The sequence below is a fragment of the Pinus tabuliformis genome, chromosome 2_2, assembly GCF_031772625.1.
Source record: "Pinus tabuliformis cultivar Carrire ecotype Pingquan chromosome 2_2, CPIR1, whole genome shotgun sequence".
Classification (NCBI taxonomy): domain Eukaryota; kingdom Viridiplantae; phylum Streptophyta; class Pinopsida; order Pinales; family Pinaceae; genus Pinus; species Pinus tabuliformis.
The window spans coordinates 780,432,774-780,450,212 of NC_142300.1; the positions used below are offsets into that span (position 1 = coordinate 780,432,774).

Consider the following 17,439-nt stretch of genomic DNA (forward strand, 5'->3'; position numbering starts at 1 on the left):
AAAGTATCACTTTGTCTTGACTAGTGTAAAGAAGACTAAACATTTGCTAAAATAAGAAGAAACTTCCATGAGCTCCACATTGAAACTAAGTGTTGGTGAATTCTCACAATACCATGGGTTGAAAGAGTTGAATTAGTCAATTCCCAAAACACAATGGGTTGGAAGAATCTATCACCTTTCTAATAGTAAAATGGTTGGAGATAAAAAATCAGTTTCTCTTAAGTTGTCCAACTTACATTCATATTGAATCCAAAGATTACCAATGTTTTGACTTTCTAAATATTGGAACATTTTTTCTTAATGACTTTAGAAATTTTGAAGTATAAAAATAAAATTCCAAAAATTTTAAATAATGTTTCAAGTTTTTAAAGTTGCAATAAACCACATTTAATTTTAGTAAATGTTATTCATCATCAGTTAAAAAAAAATTATGAATACAGAAATTAGCCAAATAATGTGTTTTTTTACTTTCAGCTAAATATTTTTTTATCAGCAAAACTTGTTATTTGTATAAAATACATATTCTTTCATATTTACATTTATCCACCTTCAATCATCATTTTGCTCTCCCCGTGCAAGAAGAGATTTTTGGGCATGCCGGCTAAATCCATTTCACGGTAAAAAAAAAATTTAAACACTACTCTGATTAAATTTCTTAAATGTTTTTTTATGAACATTTACCCATCGAGGCAAAATTTGGGCCTCGGTAGCCAAAGCGGTCCACACGGTCCAAATTTCTCTGAACAAAATAAATGTGTCGCGTTGGGGAGACTTCAAGGGAAAGCAAGGTCCTCTGTATCGGTCATTTAAACGATCCACACGCTAATACTATCGTTCTTCACCGCTGTATTATGCTTTGGTTTGTTTGAACATATCTCAATCTCTCCGTGAAAGGTCATGGCGGGGGGAACGCTATCAGAGGTGTATCAGCAGGCAAGGCATTTACTGTTAAAGGTCAGAGATGGATTGGAGAGGTTGGAGCGCTTGGAATCACATTCGTCATCATCTCTGCCATCTTCTTCCGGGGCAAGCGGACGGTCATATGACGACAGCGGCAATCCCGACCTCGCACAGAATCTCAAGCATGATCTATCTCAACTCCAAACGTACAGCGTCGAGATGGACAGGCTTTGGCGGTCGCAAGTGCCAGCGTCTCAGCGCGATCTGTGGAAACGGTGAGTACCCATCTCATTTTCAATTGATCCATATCTGAATCCCTGCTCTCGCAATTCAGAAACGAAAACGGTTGGTACCCAAGCTAATATTAATTGTTCAAGATCAACCCATCGTGTACATGCCTCCGTTTTTTGTAATGCATATATACACATTTGTTGGCACCCATATGCAAATTTGAGGAAGATATTAACAATTGGTCCAAACCCATCTAAACCTGAGTCTCATATGCGCATATATTTGAATCCCAGCTACCATAGTTCAGGATGGAAACGCTTAGTGCCCAAGCTGATTTTCGTTGCTGCCGATCAACCCACCATGTGCACGAGTCCTCTCTTCCTAATAGGTATATACACATATATGTGGAAACCAACATGCAGGTACTAGGGCTATATGTCTTTATTGACCCAAGCCCATCTAATCCCAGGGTTGATATGCACCTGAAACCCTGAGCCTTGAGGTGCATATCAGACCCAGGTTTAGAGGGAGTTGGGCTAGCATCCGTACTCAATTCACCTAATGTACTGTCTAGATTTAATGTAGCATACATACTCAATGCACTTAATGCACTGTTTAGATTCAAGATTCAATTTAAAAAGAGTCGATTGATCACCTTCTCCTTTGCACACCTTCACCTCACGTGGGTTGTAAAATGCATCTTGCTTTTCTTGCTGCAAATATGTATCCATTAATCAAGCCCATCACTTCCTATGCATGCAATATTTTGCATAGTTCTTGGCACATCAATCTTTGGCCTTAAGGCTAATGTTTTTAGGCCAAATTTTTTCATGGAATTTAAAATCTAGGTCACTTGTCTAAACTTTCCACCTGGAAAGAACGCGTGGTAATGGATCGACAAGAAATTGAATAAAACAAGAAGTTTCAACAGCCTTCCATTTCAGTTGCATGATATGTACTATTTCAGGGCATGCAAAGGCAGGTTAATGGACTTTTACTGTTCACTGCTCTTTAGTGACTTTCCTAGATCCTTTTAGGCAGAGCAATTTGGACAGTACCGTAGGTCACTGGGATTGCTATCAATGAATTTGTAATCAGCTAGACTATGATGGTTGAATAATTACAGCGAGTACGGACTTCCCATATCACAGTGAGAATATAGGTACCTAATAAAATGGTACTTTTAATCCTTGAAATTTGCCAACTCGAAATAAAAAATCCACTTGCTCATCTAATGGATATTTTTATGGTTCAATCAATGTTAGGAATGAATAAGTGAAGAAAGTAAGAAGATGTCATTCAATCATGGGAAACAAATTTGCATGCATTAGCTATATCTTCTCGAGATAAAGGATTTTCAATGTTCCACCAAGATTTTGGAATGGGAGACAATGGGAATTGGAAGATGCAAATGGGAATATGTGGGAGCATCCCCAAATTTTAGGGCAATTCAAGGGGATGGCATAGTCCCTAGTATAGGGGTTCTTGTCTCTAAAATTAATATAATAATAATGATGATAAAATCCCAGCAATAACAATTCATTCTATGCAAATTCATTATTGTGCAATCCAATGTAAATGCTATAATCTTGTCACTCCTAAAATCTTGGAACTGTAAAATCTGCTAAATTTTGAATGGGATATGAAATTCTACTTTCTCCATGTAAAGTCAGATTAGGTCGGAACCACTCAAATATCTTGAAACAAATAATGGTAATGTTAAAATTTAAGTAAAAGGATAGGAAAAGTAAGATAAAGTAGACTGCTAGAATTTATTATTACCATTAACTCCTGAAAGCTCTATCTCCTATTTTTGTTCTATCTTAAAAGGTTGTTGAACAAAAAATAGGGGGCAGGGGCAACAGCCCCTAACATTTGCCTTTTTCCGGGGGTCCTAGATGCCCCCCTTTTGGGGAAACACATCCCCTGCACTAGAGAAATGTTTCACAAAGTTTTCCCCCAATGGGGGTGTGGTGAAACGTGAGGGTGCACCCCTGCCCACTGTGTGTGGGAAATGTGCCCCCTCCCTGTCCCCCTACTCCCCCCAATCCCTGTGGAACACTAAGGATTATATATAATCTTTAGGTGAGCGGTATAGTAGTAATGTGCCATTTTTTAGCAGCAAATCGGATTTTTTATACATTTGGATATGTTCCAAGCAGCAACATGCAAGATCGTGAATGATGTCAACTTTAACTGGAGTATATTTTCATTGAGGGCTTAGGAGCTATCTATTCCCAGGTTAAGTAATTAGATGAGTTCATGGTTACTTTTGAGGCCACTTGGCAATACATTTGTGAATTGCTAACTCATGCCATGGTTTTAAATTGTCCAATCGACAGGATTTGGCATGCTGCGAATTTGAATATTTTTCATCAGTTACTATCCCAATTAGATTTTCTATGAATGTTGGTATTTTCATCCTCGAGAATCATGAATGGAACTTTAGCCATACGTTTTATACATGAAAGTTCTGGAATGTCCCCGCTAAAGAAGCCGGTGGAACTAAAATTGATTCAGATGTTGTTTAGCTCATTGGCATACCTAGGTGTTGTTATCTCATTGCTTGGTTTCTTTTTGGGCTTATTTATATCTGGATATACTTATTACTGAGTTTCTTTCAGCCTTATTTATGTCTGGTTCATTACCTGGTTCCTTTTGGGCTTATTTATGTATGGTTATACTTATTGTGTTAAAATTGGCAACTAGGGCCAAACTCCATGTGGGTCATCTTATTTATGGCAGCTGATATTTTTCTTGAATTCCTCTCGTCGAGAGGTGTAGGATTGATCTAACGATCATCCGATTACGACATGTATTCATGGAGATATGAATTTATTTCTATTTCTTGACAATTTGTCAAGGTTGGCCAGCAAGATAAAGTGTGTGGCACACCCCCAGCTAAACCTCAACCTTTGCATATAAAGGAAAGAGACATTCTCCCTCATTTCACCATCACTCATCTCTTCATCTTCTCTCTCCTAATCTGATTGGGCAAGTGTAGGAGCAGCTGATCTCTCACGCGTGCTAGGAGGAGGACGGATTTCTGTTTTTAGGGCTGCGTTGACTTTCAGGGCTGCGTTGACCAAGCTGCAGGGCTGCTGACCTTTGACCGAGCTGCTGGGAATTGCATTGACCAAATCTGAATTGCGCATTTCTGTTTTGTGTGTCACGTTGACCAATGTTGACTGGTTAGGGCTGACTGCAGGCTGTACTGTTTGTTAACTGCTGTTTGACTGTTGACCGAGGGCTGTTTTGAGCTGCCTATCTTTGTTGTTGAAGACCGAATTCTTCAAGGTTGACTTGAGGTCAAATTGGAGCTGTTTGACCAGCTTTGACTTTGCTGGTTGGTGTTATATTGCTGCTGATATAAAATCACAGATTTGTGATATTGTACTATATCTCTCTCCGCTGAATTATTGAAGAATATAGAAGAATTGATCAAAGGGTTTCCCTGCATTGGGGTTTGTCCTTGGCTAGCTGCCACATCTTGTGTCTCTTGTCTTGGCTTGTCTTTTGTTGATTTTATTTATGTTCTATCAGCATTTTACTTATATCTTAATGTGATTGCTATACTGAGAATTGACATTGGGCTAATAAGAAGAAATTGAAGTAAATTGCTCTAAACATAGAACATACCATAATTTAACATATTGGCTAACATTTATACTATTGATCATGTTGCGTGATAGAGTGGAGAATTAAGTTGGACTAAATTATTGAAACATAAACTCCCAGGGAAATCCTATCTTATATAAGGAAAAATGTTAAACAAAGTTAATAATCTCTTCGCACAGAGATACTCATCTCTACTTAAGATTTTTATTTTTATTTTCTTTTCTTTTCAGTTTCATTTCACTAGTTTGAGGAACATGCCTTGAGGGGCTTCTCTACAAAGAGTGGATTTCTTTTGGCTTAGGCATGAACTTCGAGAGGTGATTATTTTGCCAAAATTTCCCAGGACTTGCACAGACCCTCCTCTTTGACACTCATTCCATGTGGGCGGGGAAGACCACATTGAGATCAGAAACTTGGTGGTCAGCTTAATTTACTGTCGATGTGTTAATTTTAGATAACAATGGTATGTTCTATGCTTAAGAGCAATTTACTTCAATTTTCCTTATTAGCCCAATATCAAGTTCCAGATTAGCAATCACATTAACATGACAGTAAATGCAAATAAAACATAAATAAAAAGCAGAAAACAAGCCAAGACAAGATGACACAATATTTGGCGGATGCCAAACCCCCAATGTGGGGAAACCCTTTGATCAAGTCTTCTTATTATTCTTCAAAAGTTCAGCAGAGAGAGAGAATACAAGATACAAAATTCACTTGCCCAATCACAGTCAAATCTGTCCAGTCAAACTGCAGTCAACACGATGGTCAAATCAACAGAATTACTCCTCCAAATCAGCTCGGTCAAACCCAGTCAAATCGGCCTCCAACAGCAGTCCAAATCAGCCCAAAACAGTCCTGAATAAATCAGTCAAACTTGGTCAATGCGCAGTCAAACCTGTGGTCAAACTTGCTGCAGTCAATGCTGGTCAAACAGCACAGAAAATCTCAGTTTCCATGCCAAAGAATGCAGCCTGCCCAAACAGAAATATTCCCACAAAAATCGTAGTCAAACAAGGTCAACGCTCCCGGTTAATGCTGGTCAATCTTCCTGCAACTTGGTCAACGCAGAAATCAGAAAACCCAGTCAAACTTTCGCATGTGTGGAGGAGAAGAAGGCTGCCCTGAAATTCGTACGACCCAATCAGATGAGGGGAGAGAGAGATATGTGTGAGATGATGAATGTCTAGATGAGTTAGATGCTCCTTCTATTTATATGCAACGTTGAGGGTGAAGAGACATGTCTTTCGGACTTCTGAGCCTACATTAGATTGCTGGCCGACCTTGACAATTTGTCCATAGAAGAAATAAATTCATAAATCCATCTATACATGTCAGAATGAGATGATCTTTAGATCAATCCTACACCTCTCGGAAAAAGGAATCCAACAAAATTATCATCTCCATGATATGAGCTGTCCAAAGTGGAGTTTGGCCCTAGTTGCCAAATTTAACACGATGTCACTAGTGAACAAAAAAACAAACAGCTTAACACCCTACTGGCTAATTCATTTTTCTTGAATTCTTTCATCAGTAGTTTCCTGAGTTTGAAAACAATAATTATGCAATTATTGTCATTCTTGGGATGCATTTGCAATGGAACAGATTATTATTTGTTTTTTTCTTTATTGATTTTGTCCAATGTGGTTGGAATACTGTATTTTATCAACATATGCCACCCTTTCTCAACTTTTCCTCTGATAGCGCACTTTGTATATTGCTTCTTTCTTCCTTATCTCACTCCTCAAACTTTTTGATCCCATATCCAGCTGGGGTGTTTCCTTTTTCTGCCATGTGATATTTCCTTCCAGGTTGCATGGCAATTTTTTGCAAGTATTTAATATTATTTTTTGTATTAGGGGAAAACCAGTAACTAGAACATGCAATCATTGCTACCACCAAGGATCACATAGTGCTGCTGCCAGGAACCCCCAAGCCTGATATCATAGCCAGCAAACTATACCGAACAAGGCTAGCCAGGATTCGAACTGAGGTGGGTGGCATTGTCACTGTGAGTCCCAACCACTTGGGCTACCCCTGCTGGGCAATTTGTGCAAGTATTTGAAGTTATCTCTGTATTGCTATTGTCTTTCCTTCATGCTTCAACTTTTCTCTAACCTGCCTTGCAAGTACACTTTCAACTCTTCCTTGGAACAAGAACTCTTTTTCCTTTCTTTCTTGTATCTTAACTTATTATTATGCCTTTTCTATGTATTTTCTCTTCAAATTCCCTGAAATGCTGTTTCTGCAAGTCTGTTTTCTTCCATGGTTTCTTGTAACTCATGTCTTCCATTGCCACTGGAGCCATATCTATTATCTTCTGCAGCCAACATACTTATGTATAAAATGTTGATGAGTTCAAAATAGCTATTTCATGTACTTTTTAAATTGCCTCTAGATCTTCTTTTGGACCATTGTTTAAGGTTTACCTAATTTTCTCATTTAGATAACTGTACTGGGAGTGTGAAAGAAGCATGGTTTAGGCACTATTGTAGTGTAATATTGCAAATGCTGGACCTTGCCCAAATGATCTTAAATATTTCCCCACAATACATAAATGCTGTCAATATTGCATCTTAATATCTATTATCTACAATGAAATGCAAATTCGTTTTCAAAGAAGAGTTTGTTGATGTATTGTATAGAAGGGCAAAAATATCCAGAAAGCCTCTAAACATGGAACTCTTACACGAACCATTGCTATTGTCTAGGAAGTTGGAGCAAGTGGCAGAAGAAGTTGACTCATTGAAGCTTGGTCTGGATAAATATCTTGCACGTCGTCATAGGCGGCAGATGGAAGCCAAGGAGAGGGCAGAGCTCTTACAGAGAGTGGTAAGTCAGCACTACTTGGTTTCTTTGTTCCCCAAGTTGCCTGATGCTCCATGGGATATTTCTTTTGTTCTTACACTTACTGTTATTTCTCAATATGCTCTTAGAATCATATATTGGACATTACATCTTGGCTTTTGTGATTCACTCAAAGATGCCTCAAAATGTTTAGCTAAAGATTATGCTTTATGTGCACTGAACTTGCAGACGGCCTTGAAAATTGAAGGTTTAGGAGATACTTGCTAAAAGGTTAACCTACAGCCATGCAAAAGTCACTTGATTTAGTGGGTAACAGTAAGTGATAACATCATGAGTTGCCAGGTGTTTTGCACTAAATAAACTTGAATGCGGATGTATAATAATAAGGCATCATTCTGGTTAAGTAGTTGGCTTCAACCTGAAACATTTCAAATTGGCTCGCCCCAATCCAAAGATGAGTCCTGACAGCCATTTTAGACAGATTATTGAACATAGGTAACAAATACGTGGAGGTAATATTTGAGGTATTTTATTATAACTGAGAAGATAACTGTACTCAAAATTTGGATGGAAGAATAATTTAACTTAGATCACATGTGACCTTATTCACAGCCTCAACATTCAACCCATGAAGGTTGAATAATGAATTACACTAATAGTACCTGATAAAGATAATGAGCGGTGAAATGAATGATATGCCATAAAGGATCATATGCATCTGCCACAGAATTAAATGAAAAGCATTTAACCTCTATTAAAGAGCTAGGAGGCTGCTCCAGCCTCAATGATTTTATCAATAAGATTGGAAAGAGGGTTTTGTAGAATGCAACTATCCCTGGGATAAAGGGTTCATAACATTTTCCATCTTCAGAACTGTAGGCAAAAACATCAAGACATATTTTATTGTGTGAATGCTGTTTGTACTTTACTCTTCCAAACCCTACTAAGTATTGGAGATCCAAGATTCATTCACCTAGCTGATAGCATAATCCTACTAAATGGAAATGGTAGTCGTTGAAATGTCCATATGGGAAATTCCTTTGTTTTTCAAACATTTACTCGACTGCCTCGTTTGACTGTTCTAAGTAGTCAACATCATATGGAGTTGAGCTACAAATTCAAGTCCTAATAATTAGTGCAGTTAAATAAAGAGTCAAGTAAGTTTCATTATCCTGGTTGAACCAGACATGCACGATGTCACTTCCCAATACAGGTGAGTCGGAGCTATCTGTCTATGATGCATACAAGTGATAATAATATATATAGCTTTACCAAAAATATTGTTAAAACAACAGTGCACCTCTGAAAGAGATGCAATATGTAGTTGCCATGAAATGTTTTATGTTCCCTTACAATCTGGTGGAGTGTTTTTCTACATGTATTCTGCTTAGATTTAAGGAATGAGTAATTACTACTGTTGACAATCACATGCCAAAGGAGTTTCTGCAAAATTATCACTCTGATAGACACTCTCGATGGAACCCAACAATAAAAACATAAATGAAAAAGTTTCATGTTGAAGATTCAATATAAGATGCTGTGCGATAGGGCATGTATTCATTAGATTTAGAATGATACTTTTCTTCTTGCCTTTATATGCTTCGATGCTATTAGCTCATGGAGTCAGCAAGTTATGAACGTGATCTTCACTACTTTGGGTCCACGAGGGGTTGGACAATGCTGATGATGATATTTGTCTTGCAAAGCTGAATTCTTGACAATTTTCTTTTAAGGCTCCGGTTACATTTCATTTTCAAGAGGAATGGGAGCCTGATCTTCCTAGGTGTCGAATTTTTATTCATGGTACATACTACATAGATCTGCAGTTCTTATAACTAGAATCCTAACTAAAAGTGTCTAAACTATTAAAACAACAGACTGCATTTATACTAAAATTCTACATTAAGCTTAAGAATGCACACACTGTATAATGCAGAAACACTCAGAACAATGGATTGTCATGTATGAATCTGCAAAAGATTAGAGTTCCTGATAGCAAATATAAAATCTGCCTATCCAATCACATAAATATTTATTAATCTGAAAAATGGAAAACAAAGGAAACTGCTCAAAACCTTGTATATTCTCACTGCCAAATCTGTCTCTAGGGAAGACACTGTCAAATTTGTCTCTAGTGAAGACAGCCTATCTCTCTCTTATAGACTAAGATAGATCAGGGCTTACAATGCGTGAATTCCCCTCTAGTGGTGTCCAACGTGCATGAATGCATGTTTTATGACTCTTAGTTGACTGTGCTATAACTTGAAGAAGACAAAACCCAGCATACAGTGCCTTTCCTGGAGATATGCACACTATCTAAATCCAAACTGTGCATGCGATTACCTAAATTAGAACTGTACATAACTGAAGCTATATTAGTGCTTCTAAATCTGGAAAAGGCATGTGCCTTACTTGAACTGAAGACAGCAGCTCTAAATACGGAAAATCTAAACCTGACACATCCATGCTGCAACTTGCAACGTCCTCAATCAAATAACTGCTTATATTTGCAGCTGCTGTGCTTCTGCGAGAGGCTTTGTCACTGCTGTGGACCTGTGGTCTCATCCATGCTGCCATCACTGCTGTACAGAATTGCTGAGTGTGCCATGGCTGAGGAAGAATCACCTTCAGAGCAACAAGGTAAAGCTCACACCCATTTTGTGAGGAAGGTGTTCTCCACCAGAACAAGTTACTCCCTTTTCACCTTTATCCTTCATAATCTTCAAGGTGTAATTACTTTAACCACCCGAGTGGGTAACCCCCTAAGAGAAAATTTTTATCCTCTTTGGTCAGCCAGCCAGCAGCCAGCAGCTCTATGATTATCCACAGATAGCTTTGATTAAGAGCTCTCTACTTGTGCTCTGGTCAGTGCTCTCTCCCATCTAGCATACTTTTTGGAGGAAGGTGGGTCATTTATCGAAAGATACACTAACCATCCTTGTAATCAGGTGCTTTCATTGAGCTAAGCGGCTCATGCTACAGCCTAGTATGAGGGGATGTGTAAGTTTGTCCCTCCGTCCGTCCGTCCGTGCCCCTTTAAAATAAAAATAAAATATAAAAATTATGGTCTAATGAATATGTTGTAAAGTAGTTAGAAGTAAAAAAATCAGATGTTTAAATCTTATACTTTTCAAAAATATTTCAACAGGAGATTTAAATAAACTATTTGAAGATCTATGTTAACTAATTTATGTGAATATCAACTTCATATATGTCTATATATAGGAAAAAATTAAGTTTTGATGGTTAAAACTTTTATTTGGTCTTATATATTCTATTTAGCATTCAAAAATACAATTTAAACAATGAAAAATAACACATTGTATTTTGCACTCTACAAAAATTTGCATGTGAATAAGTTTGATCCCTCTTGGCTCATGTTAGATCCGTACTTAAGATGGATATATGCTGGTTTAATGTTTAGGGCGTTCTAATGTGGGTCATAGGCTAAGTTGGATGATTGACAACTCGTGATTGTAGCCTTGTTCTCATACTTCACTTGGGAGGTTATCTTTGGTCCCTAGTCTAGTGTGACCTTTCCTAAGGCCTTTTTTTTCGAAACTACACCAATGGGTAGGAGTCTGAAGAAGACAAAATAGAAGAAAAGTGATTGATCCTGACAACATTTTATTCATACATTCAGTCGATGGAGGGTGAAAGAAAACCAAATGGATCTAGAAGTTATTGCACAGCTCACTGTTCTGACTCTGATGGTTGTATCGGGCCCTTTAGTTATAGATAGATAGAGCTTTGGATGGATCAGAGATCCATCCAAATATCCTTTAACTATTTAAGTTGATAATGTCCACTATTCAGGATAGACATGAATTAGAGGCACTGATTGATGTAGCATGCCCGAGGTAACCCATAATTATCAATTTCCATCTATCCTTCATATGCATTTCCATTCTTTGGGTTGATTGTCATTTGTCACTAGTACAAGCACCTTTTATCCATATCTATGAGTCAGGGCTTGGAAAATTTGCTCCAAGAAGTTGGTGCAGCTGAAAGAAGATAGAAAACATATATAGCCACAAATGAAAGAAAATGAAAATTGCAAAAGGTGGGTGGGACTAAAATAAGAATGTGGGCAAAAGCCTAGCTTGAGTTCTACCCCCCTTATTAGCTATCACCTAGTTCCTAAGCATATCACTCTCTCGAAATCAAAGGAACTCGTAAGTGTCTCAACCTTGATGAGCGGTACACTGCTACATCTTTAACAGGAATTGAAAAGGCATTAAGCAAGTTGGTCACCCATGCTATGCAAAAAACGAAAGAAAGATCATTGAAGTAAAAGGTGCACCACCGGGTGGTAAAAATAGGTTGAGGAAAGGGGTAGTTCATGCCTCCACGCTTTCTCCCTCTTATTGTCATTAAAATCAAGATGTTGGACCTCTTTCAACGGGCTCCAAGGCAGTGGCATCTTCCTTGAAGTCTTTCCCATTTCATGTAGAGTCTAGACACTTATCATACATATGGATTGATGGGCCTACCTAGGAACTGACATTCCATTTGGGGATGGAAGCACCTAATAGGGCTAATTTTATAATCATCCCTAACACAAGTGTGATAACTTGCTTACAAATCATCAACTAGAATGACATTTGAAGGCAAGGCTTCTGTGAAGTATTTTTGTGCCCCTCGCATTGAATTTGGTCCACTATGATACTTGAATGATTTCTTTACCTAGTGATGTTGATCTCACTTGATCTTGAGGGTATGTTTTAGGTTGTTTCTCACAGATGCATTGGATATCACTTGAGGGATGGCTTGGCCCTCTTGCAGCACCATAAAGAAGACATCTAGCCCAGCATGAGAGAACTTGTGACCATTGCGACCTCAACATTTCCCCCTCAAAGATGAGCGTGGGCCCTTGGGGAGCCTCGACATGGATGTATGGCTCTTTTCACACCTCTAGATGATGAAACATTGAGCTAAGAAGTCAAATCGTTGGTAGGATTCATGATGTGCCATAGAGGACCCAGGACACCCCCAGGTTGGCTTTGTATCTACTTGATGTGCACTGCCTTGTTCCAGAACCCAAATGAGGATGGTGATCACTTGAGACACTTTGGGAGGGCTGACACACCTCTTTTTAGTGATGATTTCATGCTTTAGGGTTGCCATGTCACCGATGTAAACTCTAGGATGATGATGCATGGCTTTTTGATGATGATGTCTTGGATGAGGGGTTGTGGGTTGTAGTTGCAACCATTTACTTTGATGAGGTGTCTTGGAGTGAGGAGCACTCTTGGACCGTTTTGCTAGATTGCTTGATGCAAATGCTCATTAAATGAGGATGATGTCATGTTGGAGAGCTATTTCACCCATAAGTGTGGACAAAGGATGTCTTTCTATTATGTATTATCATTATGTGAACCTAACCTTAAGTTGTTGATTTTTCTACAATAGATGCATAGTAGAATCTAATCTTCTGATTTGATAATTGCTACCTAATAATCTCCATACAATTTATCGTATGCTAGTGATATTATTGAGCAATTATACACAAAATATTTCAACAGTAATGTAATAAAAACAATAGGATCAAATAGAGACAATCATGCACAATGGAGACAACAAATTTACCCTGGGAAAACCTAACATTGGGAAAAACCAAACAACTTTTCTTCTTAGGAGAAATTGTTTTGCAACAATATTTACAGCAAAAATCTAGAAATCTATGCCAAAAACCAAATCCAAACTTTAGTCATTTCATCCTTTTTTAGCTCCCACGAGTGTCCTCTATATAAGAGAGATGATGATTGAGGGTGTGTCAAATAAGGTGTCACGTCATATATATATATATATATAGAGAGAGAGAGAGAGAGAGAGAGAGAGAGAGAATCAAATGGGTGTATTTGCCCCAAGAGACACACCCTTTCATGGTGGGGCTAACTTGTCCCTTTTGAGCCTACATGAAACCCAAAAAATAAAAATTGTTTTATTTTAATTTCCATTAATTTTTCTAGGTTGACATGGGAGGCCTTTTGGCATGTGGGAATAACTCTCGATGCTGCAAAAATCAATACTCCCTCTTAGCGAGAGAGGTATTCATTTGTAACAAATTTCCCTTAGTTGAGAATTCTCCTTCCTTAAGAAAAGTTTTATGAGCTTGTCATATTGATGCATGTCTTCTACATAATCTTATCTTGAATTTTGAACAACATAAATATCCAGGGTGGGCCAAGTTCCTTTATGGCTCCTTAGGCAAATATATCAAACTTCTTTGGTCATGACCTTAGCCTAGGCATCAAATTTTACTAACTTTTCAAGAAGATTTGCCTTTGGACTATTCACCTTTCTAGTCAGAGTCCTTTGTGACCTACCCAAGTCCTTATAGTATTTAAAGGTGAATTTCATCTATCTCCTTTGGTCGACATAGCCAAGTCCTTTTGGCTTCTAAGGAGAAGATCTGTCCAATCTTATAGTTTCCCTGAAACATTCACTTTTGGTTAACCTAGCCAAGTCCTTTTCGCTTCAAAGGTGAATGTATACATCTCTTCTTGGTCAAGGTCCTTTATGACCTAGCGAAATCCTTCTGGCTACCTCATCATTCCTTTCAATGAGGGAGATATTCAATGTCATAATAAGCTCATCGTTGTTCACAATCTACTCATTTATGAATATGTATAGGAGCTTTATTGCTCCTCTTTTCATCATGTCTCAGATGAAGTGATCCAGTCATTGCTTTGTAAAGACTCACTTCATCTCCTGAGATATATCCAATATACATTATAGGTACCAATGTACCATATATTTGTTAAAAATTAGGGTAGGTCGGCCTCAAGAAGGTCAAGTCGGCCCCACATGTGTGAAAAGAAACCTCTTCAACCACATATAAATAAGGTATCATTGGATCTCATTTTGCACACTTCTCATCATCACATCGATCTAAAATCACAAAGATACATCCACATGTGCGAAGGAGTCAAAAGGTGTCTTTTTATGTCTGCGTTGAGCAACCTCGTTTCCAATGTTTGACCAGTGTTGACTTGGGCTAATTGGCATTTGTTCGACTAATGTTGACTGTCTTGGAAGGCTGAAGATTGCCGAGGATTGTTGACTAGACTTGACTGAGATTCTAACCTGTTTCTAAGCTCGTTGACCTGGGTTGACCACAGGCTTTGACCGAACTGTTTCAGAGGTTTGTTCACTGGAGTGTTGACCGAATTTCAGCCTCCTATTCAGAGCTTCCACAAGTCGAAATTCGACCCTATTGTTGTAGATCTGTACTTTGACCAAAATTGACTCTCTCTCATTGTTGACTGGTTTTGGCTTGGATAAATTGAGGTTAGATTTGGAATCTTGTTGGAATAATTTTGATGTAACTTTGATGAATATAATTTTCTCTCTCATAAGGAAATATTGGTTTGGTTTTCCCCTTGTGGTTTTGCCGTAGTTGTGAGCCTTATTTCTAGTGTCTCTTGTCTCTTGTTTACTGTTCATTGCGATCTCTATTACTCGATTGATGAAATTGAATGGTTGAAGTTTTTCATGTATAAACTGCTTAATGATTGGAACACTACAAGAAGTCTAATTATATCATTGGAAGTATTTATCAATTTTGAAAAACTATACTAGGCTTGATTGCACTAGAAAATCAACAATATTAGCTTGAGGTGTTCATTTGTAGAGCAAATATCTGATCCATCCATGTACTTCCAAGAAATAGGGTTAAAATCCTTCATCTTAATTAACTCTTTTTGAAGCTGAAGCAGGTCTTCCATGTGGTGATCTTGGTTTCTCCCTCTGTCACGTCAATAATCCTTCTACTATCCCCTTTCATGAGTAAGTCCTTTCGTTACTGTTACTCCTTTGTTACGTAGGCAAGTCCTTCTGTCATTGCTACTTCCTCTCATCTAGAAAACTTTACATTGTCCTTTCTCAATGTTGTTTGAATAATGTACCTGGTCAAACCTCACTTAGGAGGTCATGAAAGAAATAATTATAACCAAGCAGATATAAAGATAAGAGGCTGAAAATAAAGAATAATTATAATCAAGCAAATGACAAGAAATAACACAAGAGGGATAAAAGGTACTTGTCTTTTAAGTAAGAGGGAACCCTTCTTGATACTTGCATCCTTCCATCTGCAATCTCATTTTTGTCTTTGTCATTAATTATACAACTTTCTTTCTTATAAAGGCTAGAGTTCCCTAGATCTTGCATTGGCAATTAGTACTCCAAGTTCGCACTAGGGTTTTATCCTTCAAGCCCTAGAGTTTACAATAGTTTGTCCTTTGTCGCCAATGTTTTATTTTTATTTTATAAAAATCAATTTCTTGCACCCATTTGAAGAGCACCATGTTGATTTTTCTACAATAGATGCACAGTAGAAACCAATCTTCTAATCTGATAATTACTACCTAATAATCTCCATACAATTTATCTTATGCCAGTGATATTATTGAGCAATTATACATAGAAGATTTCAACAGTAATGTAATAAAAACAGTAGGATCAAATAGAGACAACCATGCACAATGGAGACAACAAATTTACCCTGGGAAAACCCAACCTTGGGAAGAACCCAACAACTTTTCTTTTTAGGGGAAATTGTTCCCAACAATATTTATGATAAAATTCTAGAAATCTATGCCAAAAACCAAATCCAAACTTCAGCGATTTCATCCTTTTTCTGCTTCCAGGAGTGTCTTCTATATAAGAGAGATGATGATTGACTGTGTGCCAAATAAAGTGTCACATCACACACACACACACACACACACACACAATTTGAATGGGTGTATTTACCCCAAGGGACACACCCTTTCATGGTGGGGCCTAATTGTCCCTTTTGAGCTTACATGAAATCCAAAAAATAAAATTTATTTTATTTTAATTTCCATAATTTTTCTAGGCTGACTTGGGAGGCCTTTTGGCATGCGAGAATACCTCTTGATGATACAAAAATCAACAGGTTTGTTACCTATTGGCGTTTTAGTTAAAAGTGAATTTTTAGGGATTTTGATTTTAAATTAAGTGAAATTCGACTTGGTTGCACTTGGATCATTGCCACACAGACTCATTTTTCTCTCTTGCAAAAAGGGCACACTAATTATCTTCTTTTATATTGGATGCAATGGCTAAGTAGGAGTGTGAATTGTCTTCAGGAGGGATATGTTTTGCATGGAGAAGGCTTTCTATGGATTGATGAAGTGATATTTGCTTGAATAGTGTAAGTTTAATGTTATTTTCTTCCATTTTGCATGAAATTGTTGAAATTAGGGTTTGTCATATGCCATATTAAAAAGTGCAACATTTTTTATGAACTCTTGTTTCTTATTCATTTATGCAAAAATTGTCATCAAGTATCCATCAAAGGGACTAGATTTGCACCCTTTGACCTTAAATATCCTAAAGAAGAAAGTTTTTAGGGTTTTGGAAGTGAAGTGAACTTTCCTTCCACCCTCTTGGTCCAAGGTCCTCTTGCATAGGCCTTGTCCTATTGACACCATTGCCCAATTGATTGAAGGCACTAATCTTTGTGTGTTGATCAATTTGATCTTTTCATCTTTATTTGTTTTATGGTAAGCTAAGGTTGGGGTTTGGTTAAATATGCATTTTATAGCATAATTGCATCTATATGTTATTGTCCTTTAAGTAGGTATTGCATCTATTAATGTTTAAAAAGCAAAATCTTTCATTTTGTGCATTTCTTACTCCCATTTCTAGAGTTGACATCTAGGTCATTATTTTCTTTTTTGTGCATTTTCAGCCATTAAAAACATACTCTTGACCCCTATCCCTTGTTTACCTCCTCTAATAGCCTCGAATCTTTGTTGATCTTATGATTAATAGGCTATTTTAATTGCGGTTATATTGTTTTGAATGTGGTAAGTTTGAATTCTCTTGAAACCCTAACTTACAACAACATTT

At 37.5% G+C, this 17,439-nt stretch overlaps 1 protein-coding gene across 1 annotated transcript in view; it reads left to right on the forward strand.

The window, feature by feature from the left end:
* Nucleotides 1-672: 672 nt before the first annotated feature.
* LOC149195013 (membrin-11-like) overlaps nt 673-17,439 on the forward strand; it is a 38,897-nt gene continuing 22,130 nt past the window's right edge. The window contains exons 1-2 of the mRNA XM_089405205.1: nt 673-1,175; nt 7,461-7,581. Coding sequence (XP_089261331.1) covers nt 898-1,175; nt 7,461-7,581 — 399 coding nt within the window. The 5' untranslated portion in view covers nt 673-897. The remainder of the gene's footprint in view (nt 1,176-7,460; nt 7,582-17,439) is intronic.